Source organism: Sander lucioperca, chromosome 2 (assembly GCF_008315115.2).
Source record: "Sander lucioperca isolate FBNREF2018 chromosome 2, SLUC_FBN_1.2, whole genome shotgun sequence".
NCBI lineage: Eukaryota > Metazoa > Chordata > Actinopteri > Perciformes > Percidae > Sander > Sander lucioperca.
The window spans coordinates 27,714,863-27,735,946 of NC_050174.1; the positions used below are offsets into that span (position 1 = coordinate 27,714,863).

The 21,084-nt window shown below is 43.4% G+C and overlaps 1 protein-coding gene and 1 long non-coding RNA gene across 3 annotated transcripts; one reads left to right on the plus strand and one right to left on the minus strand.

The window, feature by feature from the left end:
* Window positions 1-327: 327 nt before the first annotated feature.
* On the minus strand, window positions 328-17,580 carry hmgcra (3-hydroxy-3-methylglutaryl-CoA reductase a). Of its 2 annotated transcripts, XM_031300448.2 has the most exons (20): window positions 17,396-17,579; window positions 15,413-15,589; window positions 14,767-14,878; window positions 14,558-14,645; window positions 14,389-14,473; window positions 14,192-14,297; window positions 13,463-13,569; window positions 13,249-13,368; window positions 13,004-13,164; window positions 12,199-12,452; window positions 11,952-12,118; window positions 11,127-11,321; window positions 9,976-10,134; window positions 9,629-9,786; window positions 9,411-9,516; window positions 9,086-9,256; window positions 7,554-7,694; window positions 7,308-7,466; window positions 7,030-7,184; window positions 5,565-6,219 (listed from the first exon to the last, which is right to left on the minus strand). In XM_031300448.2, exons 2-20 carry the CDS (start codon window positions 15,575-15,577, stop codon window positions 6,165-6,167), a joined length of 2,664 nt encoding a protein of 887 aa, XP_031156308.1. In that variant the 5' UTR covers window positions 15,578-15,589; window positions 17,396-17,579; the 3' UTR covers window positions 5,565-6,164. The 2 variants fall into 2 exon arrangements, with proteins under 2 accessions (XP_035854878.1, XP_031156308.1); XM_035998985.1 differs by lacking the exons at window positions 5,565-6,219; window positions 7,030-7,184 and adding an exon at window positions 328-489 and having other exon boundaries at window positions 17,396-17,580.
* Window positions 5,687-14,929, plus strand: LOC116050417. The gene is made up of 3 exons (XR_004105089.1): window positions 5,687-5,809; window positions 11,388-11,403; window positions 14,915-14,929. It is a non-coding gene; the product is annotated as an uncharacterized LOC116050417 (long non-coding RNA).
* Window positions 17,581-21,084: the final 3,504 nt, after the last annotated feature.

The window sequence follows — 21,084 nt, forward strand, 5'->3', positions numbered from 1 at the left end:
TGTTTCCTTAAACTGCGCGACTTGTGAATGGAGTCTGGTGGTGGCAGAACTTACTTTGTTGTGTGGCCGACAGATGGGGTGCAGCGCATGCGCAGTGGACGGACGAGACAAGCTCCTGAGCTGGAATATTAAATAGCGTCAATATGCAAGTTAAATCACTTAGTAAACTATGACATATGATGCAACAACTGGCGTTAGCCACATGACATCAACTTAGCTACATAGCAGCGTGTGTCGTCAGCTACTATGGACACAATAACGTTAGTTAGATAGATATGCTATGCTATGCTATGGAGCTATTGCTACCTGGGTAAACAGGTTCCTGAGTGTGTGCGGGTTCACCGTGTTGAGCCGTGTGTTCGCATGCTGACATATCTGCCAATAAATACATGGAGACTTAGTGAAGAACAGCATGATGTCCACCCAATGACTGTAGTCTATAATGGGTCCACCACTTTCTTTAACTGTCTACGAGGCTGCTGAGGGCTTCTCAGGGGCTTCTGCTGCTTCTCTGCTGCTTCCTGCCTCGGCTTCGTTGAGCATTATTGTCGGTTGGTAAACAACGATTTGGTGCATTACCGCCACCAGCTGGTGTGGAGTGTGGATCACACTATCAGGTATGTTTAATGACTAAAACTATGGACAATTAGGATTCTTTATGACTAAAACTATGTACAATTAAAGATGCTCTATGACTAAAACTATGGACAATTAAAGATTCTCTATACTAAAACCTGCTAAATCTTCCCAATCATAATAATTTGTCTATATAGCTACTAAAATATATTCTGATACTGAAACAATACGCGATAATACTCATTTCTTGAGGTCTTTTGTAGAATATCCATAAGATCACACTATACTTCTATCTCTGTGAGGTTTTGAATCTAATTCTTCTTTCTTCCTTATATTTTTGACAATATAGTATAACATGCTCTATTGTTTCTTCTTGCCCACAGTGATCACATCTACCTATTATGCTGACCTATTTTAAACAGTGTGCTGTTTAGTCCAGCGTGTCTTGATATCATCGTCTCATCTCTCCTGCTCCTTCCTGCGCTCCTCATGTCTCCCACTTTCCTCTGAACTCTGTAAAACCTTCGTCCTTTCCTCTCTTCCTCCTCCTATTGCTTTAATCTCTTCCTTTAATAACTTCTGTGTTGCTGACACTAACTGTCAAAACAGTGCAACAATTTGTGTGTGGCCTCCTTTGTAATCTTATCTGCACTTTCATTTCCTTTGATACCAATATGTGTTGGCCTCCATAATATATGATTGTAAGACCCCAACAATTCTGTCATTGAGAATAAATAAAATGCACTCATATTTCATATTGAATCGAATTATACTTAATATACTTAATACTGAATCCAACATCCCAGTAGGCACCTGCTTCTATGAAGTACGTCCAATCCCCCCAGCAGTGTTCGAACTATACCGTGGCCTTTGGGGGAGCACACTTTTTTTTTCTTCACTGGGGTTCGTACGCTTGCCACTTACAATGACTTACAAAGATACATAACAGCTACAAGTGTATGCACTATACAGGATTTACCCTATTATACTTTATCGACAGGAACTGATAGGTCAAACAGCAAACAGCCACCCACAAATAGTCTATAAACATCAGGCTGTCTTTGAGATTTCACATGAACAACTGTTAAAGTTACTCAGGCTACCGAAGAATACCATAATTCCTCCGTTCATTTAGGCCTAAGCAACGCACCCCAAGCTTCCATCCTTAACCGTTTTGCCAGCAGCGTGTTGGCATTTGAACAAAGTGCTGTGTGTCCACAGTGTGTGCAGACTGCAGTTACAGGATTGTCTGAGGCCTCTTGGAGGAGCAACACTTAGGTTTTAGTTGTTGATCTCCCTGCAGGGGAAACGGTCTCTAACATGTTCCGTTTGAGCTTCAACTTTACTCTGCAAACAAAAGTGTATTGGAAGTTGCACCTGGAATTGCCCCCAGCCTGAAAATAACCAAGAACTTTGCTATTAAAATGTGAAAAGGTGAAGTGAAAAACATGCAGCTGTTACTTGCATCGATTCTGAATAAAACAAAGGATGCAGCCAATGGTCAAGTGTGACTTTGCTTAAAATGCAAAGGCGTTATACTGTCAGCAATTCCATCAACCAATAGATAATCTCTCTCAAGGGTTAAAGATGACACAAGGGTTAACAAACAGCCATGTATATCAGCTCCTCCAGTCCCGCCACTGCTGGCCTCGTGACGAGACGTGACCGGCCTCTGACGAGCTGTTACCACCCCCATCTTCAGCCAGCGAGGACATTATTTCTTCATCTTCTTCTTGCGTTGCCCCCCGGCAGGAGGTTTACTAACAGGGCTTGCAGCAGGTGAATCAGTTGTGCTGTTAATGTCATCACTACACAATTTCTTAGTAAAACCAAAATCAATTAAACTGCCTTGTTTTCTTTTTACCATGGCTGTATGAGGCTAACTGCAGAATGGATTTCAAGGACTTTGTGCGCCAATTAGTGGCCTCCAACGTTTATATTTTTGTGTTTTGAGTCTTTGAGTTAACATACAGTCTATGGTTAACATGTACTAAACATGAGTTGAATTTGCACCGCAGCGCCGCCACGCCTTGATGCTCATGACAACAATAGAATGTATAGTTATCTTTATTGAAGTGAATTAGTTTTAAATCGCCGTCATGCATGGATGAATGGTATTTTTGCAATTTTACACATAATAATCCACGATGATCACATTACACAAAACTGAAATTGCACGTCAAAATGACAAACTGTAAATATTTTTAGAAATTTTTTTCTCAAACCCACAGAAGTTTATTTAAAATTCCAGTTTTCAGATGACACACAATAATACAGCAGATATGATACTGTCAGACCGAGTGGAATAAGATCATTCTGGACAACCTGTAGCTACTTCAGAGGACATAAAGGGCTGGGTGCTATATACACAATGATATGCAAGGATGCATTTACGTCCAGCCCAAAATACACCATCATCAGGTGTATTCCCATGAAGAGTACTGTTAAAGCGAGCAATTCAAATTCTACAGAATAACACATAACAGTCTGTGAGACTGTGTAGAAAATAAATAGTAGCACCATAAGTTTCGGCAAGTGATGGGAGTGTCCAGTGTTGTGCAGTGACGGGACAGCCAGCCTGGACACAGGGCTGTCTGCATGGCGCTGACAGCAGAGTGTGCACACAGTGTGCATGTGGAAGCAGCTCACTGAGCGCCTCAGGGCTGCTTTAACACTGCTTGTGGTACTGTGTACTGAATACTGAGCGCTGCTCACTGCACTGTTTCACTTTTCCATTATGTTCCTCAGATACAAAATGCTTTCTAAATAGTGTTGTTTTTATGATCCAGGACATGCTGTGTGAGAGCACCATGTGCTGTAACAATGCTTCTTTCAGACCATTTCTTCATCATGCCATTACTAAGATTTATATCAGTCTCCATGATTCAGCAGAATATCTGAACAGCCAAAAAACAGCCTGAAGTGATTGTTGTTCTGTGCAGTGACTGGGCCGCCTGTTTAACTGAACACCAGTGGGGAGAATACCTGAGCATGCCTAATAAGATTCAAGACACTTTATTGTAATTGTATGAACACAACAAAATTACGTTGGTGGCAATCAGTGCAGCAGCAGTAAATAAATAAAAACAAGATAAGATTTCAAACACACAAAAAAGGCATTGCATAAAGTACTCACATGAGCCTTTGCAGTTTTTGTGTTATAGTGTTTTCATAAGTAACAGCAGAGTTTAATGGCTTTTTGTTTGTATTAAAGCATAGGTGAGATATACTGTTCACTCTTGTACTTTCCTCACATCCTTAATTACATTAGCTCATGCAGTACTACATACATGTATTTAATTTACAGTAACTCATGCAGTACTACATACATGTATTTAATTTACAGTAACTCATGCAGTACTACATACATGTATTTCATTTACAGTAACTCAGGCAGTACTACATACAGTATTCATGCTATGTGCCTATTCGTGTCCCATAAGTGTTGAACAGAGATGTGAAGCCCTGCCTGTTCTCTTTCTGCAGAGCAGCTCACTCCACATTATTCATAAACCGTCCTACCAGGGGTTAGCCAATCAGTCCGCTCCCAACTGGTGAGATGTGTTGGGCCCTCATCTGATTGGCTGGCAGCTTCTCTGGTGACAGATCAGTGGAGGAGCTCGGACTCTGCTGATGAGATCATTGGACAGGATGTGGGGAAAAGGGGAGAAAACTAAATCCCTGTAATCTCATTAGAAGTGAAACTTTCACTAACCTACAGCTGTCATTCATTGATTAGATTGATCTGTGCTAAAGCTGGACTCCTGGGCTAAATTGGGCCAAACCAGGCCACTGGAGATCTCAGAGCAGGACACCTGCAGGATTCAAACACCCAGGTTTAAGATCCAAAGAATGATGAATTCTATTTACTACTAATATATGTAACGTTTGACAGATACATTTCTGCTGACCACTTTCTAAACCACGCTGTTGCGTAAAGTTTCCACTCTTCCAGCCATTAGTTCCAGGAAGTGCAGACTGATTTAAAAAGTCAGAACCACACAATGATCATTTAATTCTGATATATTGTTGTAAATTACTTTTACAACACTAATTTTCTCATTAACTACCAATTTAAAAGGAAATGTTTATAATGTTTAATAAATAGGAACAAGAAGAAACTCCAGAGGATGAACTGTTGAGCAGAGCCAGATTAAGTGTCCCACTCTCTCAATAGTAATTAGTCATTAGTTTGTGTTAATTTGGCTTGCGCAAAAATATATTGTTGATGGTTTAAATTTTTTTTAGGAATACTTTCACTTTTATTAATTTAGAAATACATTTATTTAGGGACATAGTTGGGAATGCAATAATGAATCAGTAATGCACCATGTTAGCACAACGTACTAACTCTGAACAGGGAAACAAAGCCATGCCACATGAAGAGACTGCGGCTGCAATCAACCTTAGCTTCTCAGTGGTGCCTTCACTGTCACGTCATTTTACATTCCATATTCCAGCTTAAGTGCAATTCATGACAAAGCATCAATAATAAGAGGACAATGTGTCATTGTTAAGTCCTTTTTGATTTATTACAAAATATATCCAAAATATTTGCCATTCACTGGTACAACAGGAAGCCTCGCTATAATATAATTCATTGAAGCCGCAGCACATCTGCAGCACATCACAAGCTGATGCACGGTGCATCAGCACACTGACATCACTTTGTTGATGGGTTACAGTACATGCACACACACACACACACACACACACACACACACACACACACACACACACACACACACACACACACACACACACACACACACACACACACACACACACACACACACACATCTGTAGTGAAACAGTGCAGAGGGGAGTTGCTTTTGTTTCTTTATGGTAATTATAGAGTTCAATCCCAACATGAAGGGGCGATGATTTGTTGCATGGCGCCATTAGCAATGTAGGCAACTGAAGCATTATTTATTTATCTTTCCTTCTCTTTCTTCTTCTCTTTATTTAAAAGACACACTCATGATTTGGTCCTCCTCACCTGTTCTGTACTGAGATGAACTGCCTGTAAGTAAGGCTTGCAGTCTTGGCTTTAAAGCGCCACTAGGATCCAGATAATCAATCATTCATACATTCATTCCTGAATCTGTCTGTCTGCAGAGGTGGAACCAGGACTTGAGTCTGCTTGGCAGTACTGCTGAACTGTGTCCTTGTTAGCTTCAGAGAAAGCACCCTGATGAAGAACAATGCAGAATCTGGAGTAGTTGCTGCAGCAGTCTCTGTGTTCACAACGCTCCATTTGGCAACAGGACAGCTGAAATACTGTATGTCATTAGAACCCAAACTGTCTGTTTCCCAAACACCTGACAGCATTCTTAAAAGTGGAAATAAAAGAAGTCAGTGATGAAGTGCTCCGAGCCAGCCCCATAAAACACACACAGATACAGAAAATGAATATACTGCCACAGGACAGTCTGATTAGCTTTTCATATCCAGCAGCGAGATTGGTCAAATGACAGCAGTGTCTCTTTGAAAGCACTTGGAAGACATCGGAGCTCTGCTTTCTTCGTGAATGATTAGTCCCTTTTCATATAGTCCGTACAGTATGTTCCTGGGTCCAGTAACTGGGCTCAGGAGGCTTTCTTGGTGCACGTTCCTGGAGTCTCCTGGAGGTTCACCTTGGATCTGCAGACACAACACGCTGTATGTCAAATACACACTGCTGATACATTGTGTTTCTATGGCAAATGGGCTAACGCTGTAAATGGCATGATGAATGTATGTGTGTCAAATGTATATATATTAAATATATATAAAGTTTTCCAGGGATCAAGAACAGTTCTCACAGCTCCAGCATACTAAGGAAGCCAATAGCATAGCTGAATAAGGCTTAAACAGGTGGTTTAGCCCACGTTGGTTTGTATTATTGGGCAGGTTCAGACCCTCCTGCAGAGCACACTGCCAGGATCTGAGCCATAAATAAATGCATCTGGATCACAAGTATTATAGGGCCACTTAGTTTAAGTATGGCTGTCTCCAGTGTTGTAGTCAAGACCACCTAAACCAAGACCAAGTCATCACCAAGACCAGAGTGTATCGAGACTGAGACAAGACCAAGACCAGACCGGTGCCAGACAGCCAGAACTTCTTCTTCTGTCTCCGAGATTCACTTTCTTGGGAGCGTGTGTTAAAGCTATAGTGTGTAGTTTCTGTCTCCCCCATGAGGAATTCTAAGTAATGACAACAAAACTGTTGGCGCGTCCACATGATACAAGGCTACATGATCGCGCACCGCCACTTGGTATTACTTTATGTAAAGATGGTGACACTGACTGGGACAAAGATCTCTCAGCTAACAGTTTGTAGTATTAATAGACCTGGCCATATGCAATGTATATTATAGATACAAAGCCTTTAGTCTGTGGCATAGCTTCCTGATGTTTGGGCCAATGAACATGAACAGTCAGTCTGTGAATAAGGTGCTCTTGCTCTCACCTGTTGTGTGTCATGTGGCTCTTGACCAGGTGTCCTGCAGACAGAGCAGCCATCAGTGAGAGCTCTCCAGCCAGCACGGTGGCACACACCACCCGGGCCAGCTGTCGGGCGTTCTCCCCAGGACAGTCCTGACTGGCTCCCTGCACGCCCAGCATCTACACAAACACACACACACACACACACACACACATACAGATAACATAAGATTACATTCATTCCAACAGGATTTATTTTTCATTTGCATGTGTGTGTGTGTGTGTGTGTGTGTGTGTGTGTACCTGGAGGCAGGCTTGCTGGGGGGGTAGGCTGGTGCCCCCTCCCACAGTGCCCAGCTCTATGGAGGGCATGGTGCAGCTGATGTACAGGTCCTCCCCTGTGGGTCCAGATGCCTCCATCAGAGTGATGCAGTTACTGCTGCCCACTGACTGGGCGGGGTCCTGGAGGACACACACACAGCCACATACATTAAGACTGGAAACACAGGAATACATGGGGATAAACACAGTATTTTCCTCCTACTGTACCTGTCCACAGGCTATGTAGATGGCCGCCACCAGGTTGGCAGCGTGAGCGTTGAATCCCCCGATGCTCCCTGCCATGGCTGAGCCCACCAGGTTCTTACTGATGTTCACCTCCACCAGGGCTCCTGTCGTCGTTTTCAAAACCTGCAGCACAGCGACACTTTGCTGTTACACAGTCAATATGAGATAGGATGATTCTAATGAATACATACTAAAGGAACTCATACATATACATAAAACTCAAATATTTATCTATTCAATTTCAATGTACAGATCAAGATATGGAATCTAGTTTTACCATTCATCATTTCATTCTGTGTGCTTTTGTAATGTTAGTGACACAGATCAAAGTACTGAAGTACATTTTCTCTGTTGGTTTGTTTTCAATTGCTCATACAATACAAACGGAGTAAGGTCTAAAAACATCAAGCGTGAACTGCCCATGAAACATATTTTAAATGAAAGGATCAAAAAAATGCCAAGTCCGTCTAAAAACAACCTTCACATGCCCGTATGAACGTTGGAAGCATATTTGCTTGCTGGAGTTATTCCTCCTGTTACTGACCTTTAAAATATCCCTTCCTAACATGTCTACAATGGAAGTGAATACAGCCACAGTCCTCGTTCTGTACGAACATATTTATCTGTTACTTAATAAAGCTTCAGCAGTCACATGGGTATCTTTTTAGGACAGAAGTTTCCTTGCTGAGCTGCAGCATAGGGACAGTAACACAAAGAAGGAATGTACTAACAACACCGTAGGAGGAAGCTGTGTATGTCGTACACCCTAAACAAAGCTTGTTTAGTTTAGTTTTAATAAGAATATAAAGTTTTAACCCTACCTGCTGAATCCTGTTTCCTGTTAGCTACTGCAGGGAACCAGCACCCACTGCTGCATTCACTGAAACTATATTCAAGGGTTTTGAAGGGCTAACAGCAGCATCCTTTCTTTTTTTTTTAAGATAATTTTTTGGGCTTTTCCTCCTTTATTTGACAGGACAGCTAGGTGAGAAAGGGGAGAGAGAGGGGGAAGACATGCAGGAAATCATCACAGGTCGGATTCAAACCCTGGACCTCTGCATTAAGGCATAAATCTCTAAGTACATGCGCGCCTGCCCTACCCACTGAGCCAACCTGGCCACAGCAGCATCCTTTCTTAATAGGGAAAGAATGTGCAGCAATCCAAGCCAGCAGCTGCATCTTTATTAAAGGCTGTCCATTTATAACCTCTTTTTATTAGTGTCACTTTGGGCCTTCTTAGTGACGCCTTTAGAAATCACTTTTCACGGTTCACTATTAAGCGATGACATTGTTCTTAATCAATCTGTTGCTGTGTGCTGCTAAGATAGTTCATGCCTTGTTTATTGTGTTTTTTGTTGTTGTTCTTTTTTGTAACACCAACTGCAGATCAAATTTCCCCTTGAGGGACAATAAAGAACTCTGAACGTCTCCTATACCACGGAGTTCTGTTCCATTTCTGGCCACTGGTTTAAAGTAAAGCCAGTTAAGACCTTACAGAGTTTGGCTCCTCCTACCTCTCTGACCACTTTAGCGGGGATGGTGGCCTCACAGACTGCAGACTTGCCCCTGCCTTCAATCCAGTTGATGGCGGCCGGTTTCTTGTCGGTGCAGTAGTTCCCGCTGACAGCCAGCACCTGCAGCTCTGGGAAGTGCTGCTGCAGTTTGCTCAGAGCTTGCTCCGTGCCCTGCAGGCATAATGGGAGGCTTCAAACAAGGCCAAGGACATCAACACACACACACACACACACACACACACACACACACACACACACACACACACACACACACACACACACACACACACACACACACACACACACAGCCATTATAGTTAGTTACCTTAGAGATCATATTCATCCCCATGGCATCTCCAGTCTTGGAATGGAAACGGATGTAGAGGTTTCTCCCAGCCAGACCAACCAGCAGCTTCTGGAGCCGAGCAAACCTGCCAACAGCAACCACAGACTCTTTCACACTGAACAACACACTGACACACAACGGACACTGAGCCCACACTCAGAATTCTGGTCCTGTCCATGTCCGGGTTCATGTTTTACCTGCTGGTGCTGTCAAAGGCCTCTTTGACGTCCTGGAATCCGTCCGTGCTCTCCAGCCAGGCCTTGACCTCCGCAGCCTGGCAGGCAGAGGGCAGCCTCACCACGGGTCCTCGAGTCATGCTATCAGCTAGGATACGACAGCTGGCCCCGCCTCCCAGCTGCAGCAACACAAGTCACACACAGGATGTTGGAAATATGACCACACTGAAGATTTGGAGAAATCTGTACTGCTACTGCTCCACAACAATGATTGTGCAGCCTTGTCTGCACCTCAGTGCCAATTAGCAATACTGCATGCATAATATTTGGTCCCCCGCAGTACTTTGATCAATATATGTGACACTCACAGCGATTGCTCGACAGCCGCGGTTGGTGCTGGCAACCAAGCAGCCCTCCGTGGTTGCCATGGGAACCTGGAACTGCTTCCCATCCAGATGCAGCGGTCCGGCCACGCCTACTGGTACGGGCACGTAGCCAATCACATTCTCACAGCAGGTGCCCATAACCTAGAAACCAGAGACAGTAGAAACGTTGACCAGCTTGTTAAACAGCTGGGCTGAATGATACAGGAAGACCATCTAATTCCATTTATATTTCAATATTTCACTATTGTGATTCCTTATCTTCTGTATTATTCACTGTACTCAAGCAAGAAATCATCCTACAGTATCACCAACACAACCTGTGATACAGTCAACATATGAACTGCTCTTTGATGTAGAAAGATGAAATGAGATGAACAATATATTTTATTTAGCTATTGAATTTTAAAACAGTAAAACTTCTAAACATGTAATAAAATCATCATGACTGAACTTTTTAATAAAATCTGAAACATTGCAGAACAACAGCCTGGTGAGAACAATAATATATGAAAAATAAATATGAATCTTACTGATCTCCAGTCAGTGACAGATTTGTAACCAATCACACAAACTAGCAGGCACACTGACTCTGCCGCTCTGCCATATAAAGCCTCATTGTGAACATGTTGTTACAGTGAGGGGGAGACATTACGCTGAGAACCAGACCTGAGAACTTCACCGATCCTGAGGAGCTGCAGCACTTAGTCAGAGTGAAACCCATGCTGTATATTCCCTACCAGTCCACAACTTTACTGCTAATGGCTTGTCTGCTCTGATTCTCCATGTCTCCACCAAACACTCACTGCACCAAGCAACTCCCCAAAGGAGCTACGCTACTCTTCAACAATGTCAGATGTTAACATGTGGATGGCACATAAACTGGGCCGTGGCCTTTTTCACACAGTAGTCGTGTGAGCATCAAAGCTTGCACATCACATTTACACAACTCGTTTTCTTCATCTACTCTGACGATCACATATTTCACGTGAAGCGTAGGGCAGCGTAGCCAGGTGTTTCTGACCCTGAGATTGTGTAGCATTAAACAAGAACAATTGTGTTCTATTACATTGCAATGTCGGTTTGAATGTGAATAATTGTTGTGTGTGTGTGTGTGTGTGTGTGTGTTTCTTCACCTTGGAGTAGTCGTAGTCGGTGTACGGCAGGGAGGAAAGCGCCGAGGGAGAGGGAAGTTTGGCAGATATCACCTGTCTGCGTATGGCCACTCCTCTCTCAGGTCTCTCCATCACGGCCTCCAGTTTGTACGCAGGGATGTGTTTGGAGCTGACCAGCCGCATCACCTCAGCATCACTCAGGAAACGAGCCCCCAGCTGCAGGAGACACAATCACGCAGGGACTTACTCTCCACAGCGCAGTCAGGTCGGACCAGTGCTCAGTCACACATTTTAAAAAGTCACTTAAGATTTGAAGAAACAAAAAACTATCTACATTATCTCTCTTTGAGTAAAGCAGTTTCACATAAATGATGATGGTGATTTATACTATATTCATTATAGATTATAACAATATGTTTGCAGCTTTTTGCTGGGGGAGCCGGTGATGATTGCTGCTAAAGGGATCTGGACTCACTGCAGGCTGGCTGCAGACTGAAATATTGTCACATGTATTCCTTTGCAGTGCAGCGTGGGAGCAATGTGTCCTGTCTAAGAAAGCGCTGAACTGAGTAGAAGGTAGGCCACACAGAGCCAGTGGAATCACTTCTTTTCTGCTGGCGTCATGCTCTAATCGCTTCAGCCTCAAAGAGAGAGTGGAGTGACTAAGCTCATTACTACGTAGTTAAATCACACAACCACCTCAGACCCTGCAGTCTTATTGGTGGGATACGGCTCTACGTATGAAACAGACACCTCAGGGAGCGGGGAGTGACGTAACCAATCAGCCACCTGAGAGGAGGTTAGCCCAGGGATCAGCTATGAAAGGCTTTATGTGAAATGTCTCACCTCGGGGTTGTTGAGGATGGCTACACATTGGTCCAGGTCTCTGGGCTCTGTGGCGGGGCTTGGCTGCTCAGTCTCCGACTTGAGCCGCTCCTCCTCCTCCCCCATGACAAAGAAGCTCTTTGGCTGGGGCTCAGCCGCCGGGACAGACAAGGGCCGTATCACCTCATCTGGGGAAACAGGGCAGAGTTGGGTACCACGGTGCTGCACGAGTTGCTCCGCTGCCGAGCATCACTGGGCACACACTCACCTCTCTGCGCCTTGTTGGCAGGAGCCGGGGCGGCCACGCTCAGGGGGAGGGCGGGGGGTCGGGGACAGCCCGGCTCCTTCCTGCAGCAGGTGTCAGCGGGCCATCGGGGGGGCAGGGCCGGTGCAGACATAGTGATGGGGTTCTTCAGTGACAGCGTAGACTCCATCTCAACCTGCTCAAAGAAGATGTACTTGATAGCCAGCAGCAGCGCCAAGGCCAGACAGATCACCTGCTCGATGTCCATGGTGATCATCCTGCAGGGAGGAGGCACAAACACACCTTTTAGTGTGGATTCCAGAAGACTGGCCTGGGCTGCCAATAGTTTACTGTGTTGTATCTTCAATACACACTGTGATGTTCTCTTTAAGCTGAGCTATCAATTCTAACATCTTCATAACACACATTTCTATTGTAAACACAACTTCAATGTCTCATTACCTTAGCACCAAGTGATCTGACAGTGTCAGAGCAAAACTCCTAGAGGATTAAGTGAAGGCCTATGTGTAACATCATTTCCTATCTGGAAATTCTTAAGATAATGAAGTCTCAATAAGATATCATGAAATTGAGAAGGTAAATGAATCCCTATATTTGGTATGTCGATAAAGTGTTGCTAGTAGTGTTTGACCTCTTCTTACATCATATCCTGACATACAGCCTCCACTGTTCATGAGCTATATTGCGACTTGTGGATGCATCAAATTCATTTCTGAGGACATGAACAACTTATGCCTTGAATGCGTGCAGGAGAGGCAGGGTAGCCGTCACACACATGAGTTAAAAGCAAGCATATCACCAGCCTCACCTGCTGAGGTAGAACTGCCAAAGCGTTTTTTCTGGCTCAATCCTCCTGGGTGACAGGTGGTCCAGCTCCATGCCGACCTGTGGGATACCCACTGTGCTGTTGATGGACAAGGGCTCAGCGATCCAGCGGCTGTGGGCGTGGACCATCACCAGGCCCAGAGACTGCACACAGAGCACGGGTTAGAAATCACACGTCACACATGTTCAAATGAAACAAAGAAAGGCATAAAGCAAGAAAGGAGTTACCATGATCATTTTGACTCTCTGGGTTACAGGGTTGGGTTTGTTGTCCTCCTCCTCCTCCATCACTCTGGAGAAGTGGCTCAGCTGCCAGATAGGATGGCCCTCCTGACTCTCACGGGACAGCTGCACGAGCCAACACACAACACCGTTAGCAAGACTCACACACACACACACACACACACACACACACACACACACTGAAGCACAGCAGCCTTACCTCCAGCACCAGGGAGACACACGCAGGGAAGAAAGTCATGAACACAAAGTAGTTGGCCAAGACTGACATGCAGCCAAAGCAGCACATGATTTCCAACTGCCTCACACCTGAAAGATACAAGACAGATGCTTAGGCTATATCACCAGGATCACCAAGTCAGAGAGCCACTGTCACTATCTGCTGCAACAGTGCTGCTCTTCTTCTATTTCCTCTTGGTCAGCTAAAAGCAAAATAGCCCATGATTTGCTAAGGAGTCTGCTTGAATGGACGGACCGTCTTGACAGATATGGTCAGATAATCTGTTTGGTGTCAGCAGGGTAAAGGCTAGAGCAATACATTTGTTTGTATATTATATGTATATTATATGAGGCAAAAGCCAATCGCTGTGTGAAGTAATGTTTTCATAAACAGCCCCCCCAATTCCAGTGTTGGAAAGGTGTGTGTGTGTGTGTGTGTGTGTGTGTGTGTGTGTGTGTGTGTGTTTGAAGCGTACTGTCGCCTTAAAGCTCTGTTCTGTCTCCTCCAACTCCATGATCACTTCTTTTTGCTTTAATATACATAGCTCAACACCAGAGTTGTAACTCACACATTTGTGACAGCAGCAGTCCTAACGACAGTTACACGTTCTTAAAGAGTAGCAGTATAAAGCCTGTTTCATTTCTGTAATCACACCCGACAGTGATGTCATGGTGTAATGACACGTGGAAAACGCCAAATGGCAGCAAGTACCTGACATGGTTCCCACTCCGATCACTAGGCACTCCACCAGGGCGTCCAGAGTGAAGGTAGGTCCCAGTACTGCCATGCCACGAGCAATGTTGTCCCTCACTTCATCCTGAAAACATTACAGCACAATATATCAGTCAGAGCTACTGTTGAATGTCATTCAGAGTGCTGCAATATGATGACGGAATATTTCTTCACACCTGAGAACTGGAGCTTAAGGCGAACTTGGCGAGAGTACACGCTTTGGAGAGGTCGATGAGAAGCAGGAAGAAAGGCAGAGCCTCACTGGAGGACAGAACAGAACAATCAACTGAGAGTCTTTAACAGAGATTCTGGTAAGAAAGGACAGTATACAGAGTGTGTCCTTACTTGAGGCCCGTGAGCTCTTTATCAAGGAAGTGAATGACCACTGTGCTGAATACGAAGCTGGAGAATATGGTGAAAAGGCCAGCAATGCCTGCAAGAGAGTAGACGAGCTGCATTTTAGATTTATGTAGCTGGCTCACAGCTCCACAGCCACAGAATCTTTGTAACCTTTGACATCTTCTAAACATCTTATGTGCCCATGTATAATTTACCTAAAATATATTTGGACCCCAGTTGTCTCAAGTTCTGGAACTGGAAGTAAATATAGACGATGGCGATGCAGCGTGTGATGGTCAGGATGATGATATCACTGCTCAGAATTTGCTGTAAAAAGAGAGGAAAATCTGATCAGTGGCAAAGTCGCAGATATTCATTAGAAATGTATGGCTCAGTAAGGGACAACCCTCAATGAAGGACTTTTTGGGAAATATCCTTCCTCACTTCTCCACCTACCAGCACCTCTAAGCTCACTGATTGACCTGTTAACTTGGGAGCAGTAACTTCCTGGTTGCCAGTAAGTGATAAGGTGCCAGATGAGACCGAAACGATTGTACCAAGTTTCATGGCGAGCCGTCCAGTAGCTGTTATTTCAGTCTGGCCTGGAGCAGTGGTGTGGCAGACTCACTGACTGACTAACTGACTTTCCTCCCTAGAGTTATGCTCCACTGCAGATAAAAATGCATTATGTTTTTTTAGGATTTATAGCTATTGGTCACGGTAATGCATATTCAGTTTTAATGGAGATGTCAGAGCTGTGTGGTTAGGAAACTTATTCATATGCTGTCACTGCTTACGTGTGACATATAATCTAAATTGAAAGTGGAAGGAGAGGAAAGACCGATCGTCTCATTCACTCACCTCCTCTGTTTTGGGGCAGTCAAAGTTCCAGCCACAGATCTGGTCGTTGCCGGTGAACATGTTCATGGACAACATACAGATGGTGAGGGTGACTGTGCCAACGATCACCTCCCAGGGGTGGGAGGCCACCAGGAGGCCGTGCATACGGAACAGACGGGTCAGCATGGTGCAGTAGAGCTACAAATAACACAGTCAGAGACATGTCAGCTGAAGGTGACTACACCTTTACAAGTATTCCCAGTGTGAACAGGGCATGTCAGTGATCAGGGGACACAACCAAAAATCATCTTAGATTAGGAAATTAGGACGTTTTGAGCACTTCTCCACACACATTTCCTGCATTCTGATACATTTTAATAAACCAATTTATGGTGGAAACATCAGCGTGGCCGTGGCGGAGTCACCCTGACACAGAGACAGGAAACTACTCTGAGTTGGGCCGTCTCGGTTCTAAACCGTCTCTGCCATGGTGACACAAAATCAAGGAAAAACCGATGCCAGAAAGAAAAGTAGGCTATTAAACTATGTATAAGAAAAATATGTCTTGCTTTCTTTATTGCTTAAAATAGGGGCCAATCACAGAGACTAATTTAAATTAAATAATTGCAAACTAGATTGAAAGTTGGGGGACACAAACAGAATTTTAAAAAGTGTGTGTGTATGTGTGTGTGTGTGTGTGTGTGTGTGTGTGTGTGTGTGTGTGGGGGGGGGGGGGCATGTCCCCCCTGTTCCCAGTGGAAGTTAGGCCCTAGGCTGTAATACTGTACATTGTATCCTATTATCTAAAATAAATCCAGTGTTTAGAGTGAGTAAAGTTTGGGGGGAACATCCCATTAGTGAAAGGTAAATGTCCATCCTTACCAGTACTACTAGTACAGTGCTTATTGTCGGTTAAGAGCCGTTTTATACAGCTAGAGGTAAAGTAGAACTAGTTTGAGTCTTCAGATTGAGGTATTTGGGGAAACATTACATGAGTCAAATGTCCATCATCCATAGTTCATCATCATGAGTCAAATGTCCATCATCCATAGTTCATCATCATGAGTCAAATGTCCATCATCCATAGTTCATCATCATGAGTCAAATGTCCATCATCCATAGTTCATCATCAAAACGTTGTTTCAAATTGGAGTACTCTACTCAATTTCTACTATAACCCATCAAACAAAAAACGAAATGTTTTGTAATGTGTCATGATTATTGTTATGAAGCATTCTGGATATATTTATGAGTGCTTATAACTATAGTAATACGGTGCTATAAGCAGATTATAATGCATCACAAGTATGTTTACAATGCAATAACGACATGGGCTCATAGAAAGTGTCTAATCTCTAATTATGTAACCCAATTTGAAAAATCATTGTAGGCTAAAACAAGGCTGTTTAGAAAAATGAAAATTCCAATCATAAGTTTTATGAAGAAGAAGAACAATGACATCATTTCCTGGACCATGAATGCTACCTTAAATACCAATAGTTTATTTTACTAAATTAGATACTTTATAAATCATTTATTCTGCCTAGTAATAGATTACACATGCCCACGAAAAGTATTTTGGTGACTCACTTCGCATATAGCCTAGTAATAATTCATCACCCATACAGCCTACTTCATTAGCTACTCCAGGGTAAACAGTCCACCGTTGATTTTAATAGGCCTATACATATGATATTTCAGGGGGAATAGAAACAACAATACATGTTATGTGTTCATGCGGTTGATTGATATCTTTTATTTGAGTCCCTGTCCTATAGCAGGCTACACTGCGCGGCGGCCGCGGCGGCTGGAGCGGGCCGCAGCCATTTAGATGATGTCCGCTGGATGCTTTTAACGGAGCGGCTTTGTCGCGGCTTTTGTCCCCGACAGGCTGGTCTACTTTTGACGAGAGTCCTAGGCTGGATTCAGCCGCCAGTCTTTATATAGGTCTTTTTATTTGCAACATAACAGTAACTGTTAACTGAAGAGATGCGACTAACTTACCTTTAGCGGGTTAAGGACTGGTGATGAGAGAGAGCCTCCCGGTGTGGAGCACAGACAGCCGACTACAGACACACTCAGAGAGAGAGGAGTATGGTGGTATTAGCCTCTCGGTGTGGAGCATGGACAGCCGGTTACACACACACTCCGAGGGACTCCCTGCAGCTCACTAGTACCGATGGAACGATGGCACGCTATTATCATACGACACCTCAGCCAATCACGTCGGTCACCTGCCATACAAGCGTATTATCCACGCCCCGTTTCCTAGGCGACTGCAGCAATGGGGCGTGGCCAGAGTGAGGACGCCAAATCTCGCCACCACAGAAACTCAGAAGGTTGCACAGGGAGCCTATAGCCTGACGGGGTGGGGGCTGGCTCCTGTTACTGTGCAAGAATCGGTGCCTATAGATGAGTCTACAGTGGAGTGACAGTCTGACTCAGTTCAACTTTATGGGTGTCTCTTTTTCTTCTCTTGTATGAATGGAAACCAGTTTAATGGGCTGGAAATTATATTTGATAAAGGAACTACTGGCCCAATTTGACATTTTAAAGTTGCTCCATGTCTACAGTGGTCAAACATGTTGGCTTTTTAATGGTTCAGCCATTATAATAAAGGCCTATAATTTCTTTCCTAGTTATTTTGCATATTTGATTGCCTTCCCATTGCTCCATTTCATGTTGGAATCATCTTATAGCGTTGCCCTATCTAACTTTATTTTAAAGTAAACTAGGCCTACATATTCTTTGGTTAGAAATGTACAAGTAGGCTATTTTCATAAATAGTCCCATAGGCACAATTTGACATGGTAAACATTCCTGGTACAGTGCAAGGCTGAACGGTAATTCAGGCTCAAGGCTGAACCAATTATTCAGTAACTAGCTGATTTCTTAAATTGCACCTCCAGAGATGTATTGTCCTGGCCCTTTCCAAAGTCTGTACACATCACAGGATAGAACTGAAACAAATGGATGCACCCAAAAGAACTTAAAGGCTTGTTAATATTAATAAAACGTTTAAAAAGAAAAAACTACAATGTTCAGCTTACTTTTAGATGGATTTCCCATCACACTACTAGTGTCTGACATCCACAGACTAAGCTTCTACAGCCAAATCTATACAGCCAAGCCCACTACCAAAATAAAACTTAAAATGCCTCAAAGTAAACCTAACACATTTAAAGCTTAAATTACCTGTGTGTGTTTAGCAGTGCATGCGTACTGGGATAAGCTCCACTCATACTGACTTTGCAATACATTGTCTGCATCTACTGAAGGGAAACACTGGAGAGTTGACTCAATATGTGTCAGCATGAATGAGACGCAGTCAGCAGACTGGCAGTTAAAGCAGAGCATTTATTTACAGAAGGCAGATTCAATTCAGTTTCTTTGTTGCGTGCGATTTTCACTGCAACGAGATAAAAAAAACTCAGTAACAATTCATCAAAACATGAACATAAATTGTGTGCATTAGGACAATCAAAAGAACATTGAAGTAAATCAACTTACAGGACACACACATCATGTTTGGAGTGGAAAAGATTGAAGGCTGCATACATATAACCTCTAATTGGGTTGATTGATTGAACCTGAAGGGGGCGATTCCTTTCCATGCAGGAGTGTTTGATTTTCACTTCCCTGCCTCAGGTGTGGTCAGGTCACCTCTGTTGACCTTTATTGTAATATCTGGCGATTCATAGAAACATGTTTATGATGGATTCTGCTAAGAAATGACTGCAACGTTGTTTTAAAAGACCAAACCGTTTTACGTTCAGGTCTCAATGTCCTGATTTTAAGTGGGACAAGGTCCGGACCCTTGTCAAATGTAGGCAATGGAAAATGTGTAAATAAAAGTTCCAACAACACCACAGGCCAGGCGGTCTAAGAGCCCATCTTTTAAAAGAATGTGCTCCTCAAAAGGATTTTTTTACACACACACACACAGTACCAATATCATAAAATTCTCAAGGCCTGCGCCAAAAAGCCAATCACGAAAATGCAAAATGATTTTCGGCCTGCGACAATATCTTCCATACTGTGTAAAACCACGGGAGGAGTTCTGGCCAGCTATTTGAACCTCACTGTGGCCAATATGCTAGACCTTGCAGAGACTACGCTGTGCTGACTCTGCTTAGCACAGTTACTAACCAGCTTATGCCTCCTGAAGAATATGCCAGGGTTCTATTCATGGATTTAGGCTTAGTTTGTAACTCAATGAAGACACACGTTCTCTGGAAAAGGCTCATTGGTTGGTTAGTTCTGTGGACCAGAGACACCCACAGAGGGTCTGTGTCAGGTGGAGCATGGCAGCTCGATCACTGTGAACACAGGCTGCCCACCAGACAGGAGCACTGCTGTTCTCTCCCTTAAACAACACGTTTATGATCAATGAGCAACATTTTTTTGCCTTTTATGCTTTATGTTGTTGCTTCTTGTGTTTGGTGAGCCGAAGACGAAGGTCCACCCTGGTGGACAACAAAGATATATTCTATTCTAATCTACTATTGAACAAGACTGACTGGATCTGTAATGACAAGGAAGCGATCAAGGAAAGTATCACTCTGGAGGAATGAAAAAATATTTATACTTGTCTTTAAAGTTAATAAAGACATGCATGTAATTGCAGGAGTTAGAGTAGCAAGATAAATGCAGTGCATGTTCAGGTTATCTCAGGTTTTTGCCTGTGAACAAAGTCACGTAATCTCAATTAACAGCAGTGAAGCAAAGTCAATAAGTACATTTACTCAGTACTGTCGGCTTCTGTATTTAAATAACAACGTTGAAATATACTTTACTTATTTCCATTTGAACCTTCTATATACTTCTACTCATCTACTCAGAGCTAGGCCTGTATTGAACTTTTTACTCCACTGCATTGGTTTCAGATGTTAAAACATTCTTATTAAATATAATTCAAGATAATAGATTAAACTACTATATGAAGTAGTTGAATTCGGCTCCACCTTGACCAGCTAGAATAGTAAAATGCTTGTTACACACTAACAAAACCAATCAAAAAATATTGTAGATGATAATATTATCACACTGACATGGGCCATTTTCTGCACACCTTTAGGCTAGGCCTATTTGATTAGGCCTATTTGATTATGCAGGACTAGTTTTACTACTTTTTTTATATATCCACGACGTTCCACTTCCAGAATTGTTTAGGTGCCGCCGGAGGTGCCGCCGATGTCCCTTCCTCTGTCTCTGTGTTGGCGTTCTAACCTCTGGTGGATTTGTGAGGACTATGGTTAACTGCTCCTCAGATCTCTGCAGGGTAAATCCAGACAGCTAGCTAGACTATCTGTCCAATCGGAGTTTTCTGTTGCATGACTAAAACTACTTTTGAACGTACACATGTTCCACCAAAACAAGTTCCTTCCTGAGACTATTTAGCAGAGGCACCGGGGCTCCGTCCGGAGCTTAGCACCGCCCAAGACGATTGTGATTGGTTTAAAGAAATGCCAATAAACCAGAGCACGTTTTCCTCCAATCCCAGAATGCTGTGTGGAGTAGCCAGACCTTCTGGTGAAGCGAGAACAGCTGCTGACTAATGCTTGCTTGCTTGCTCACTAACTGGTCAGCAACCACCAGAAATAGAATCTAAGTAGCCCAATAATAAACATTAGGCTACTAAAAGTAACTTGAATACAACTGTAATAGATTAACTCATCCGTGAACAGATACAT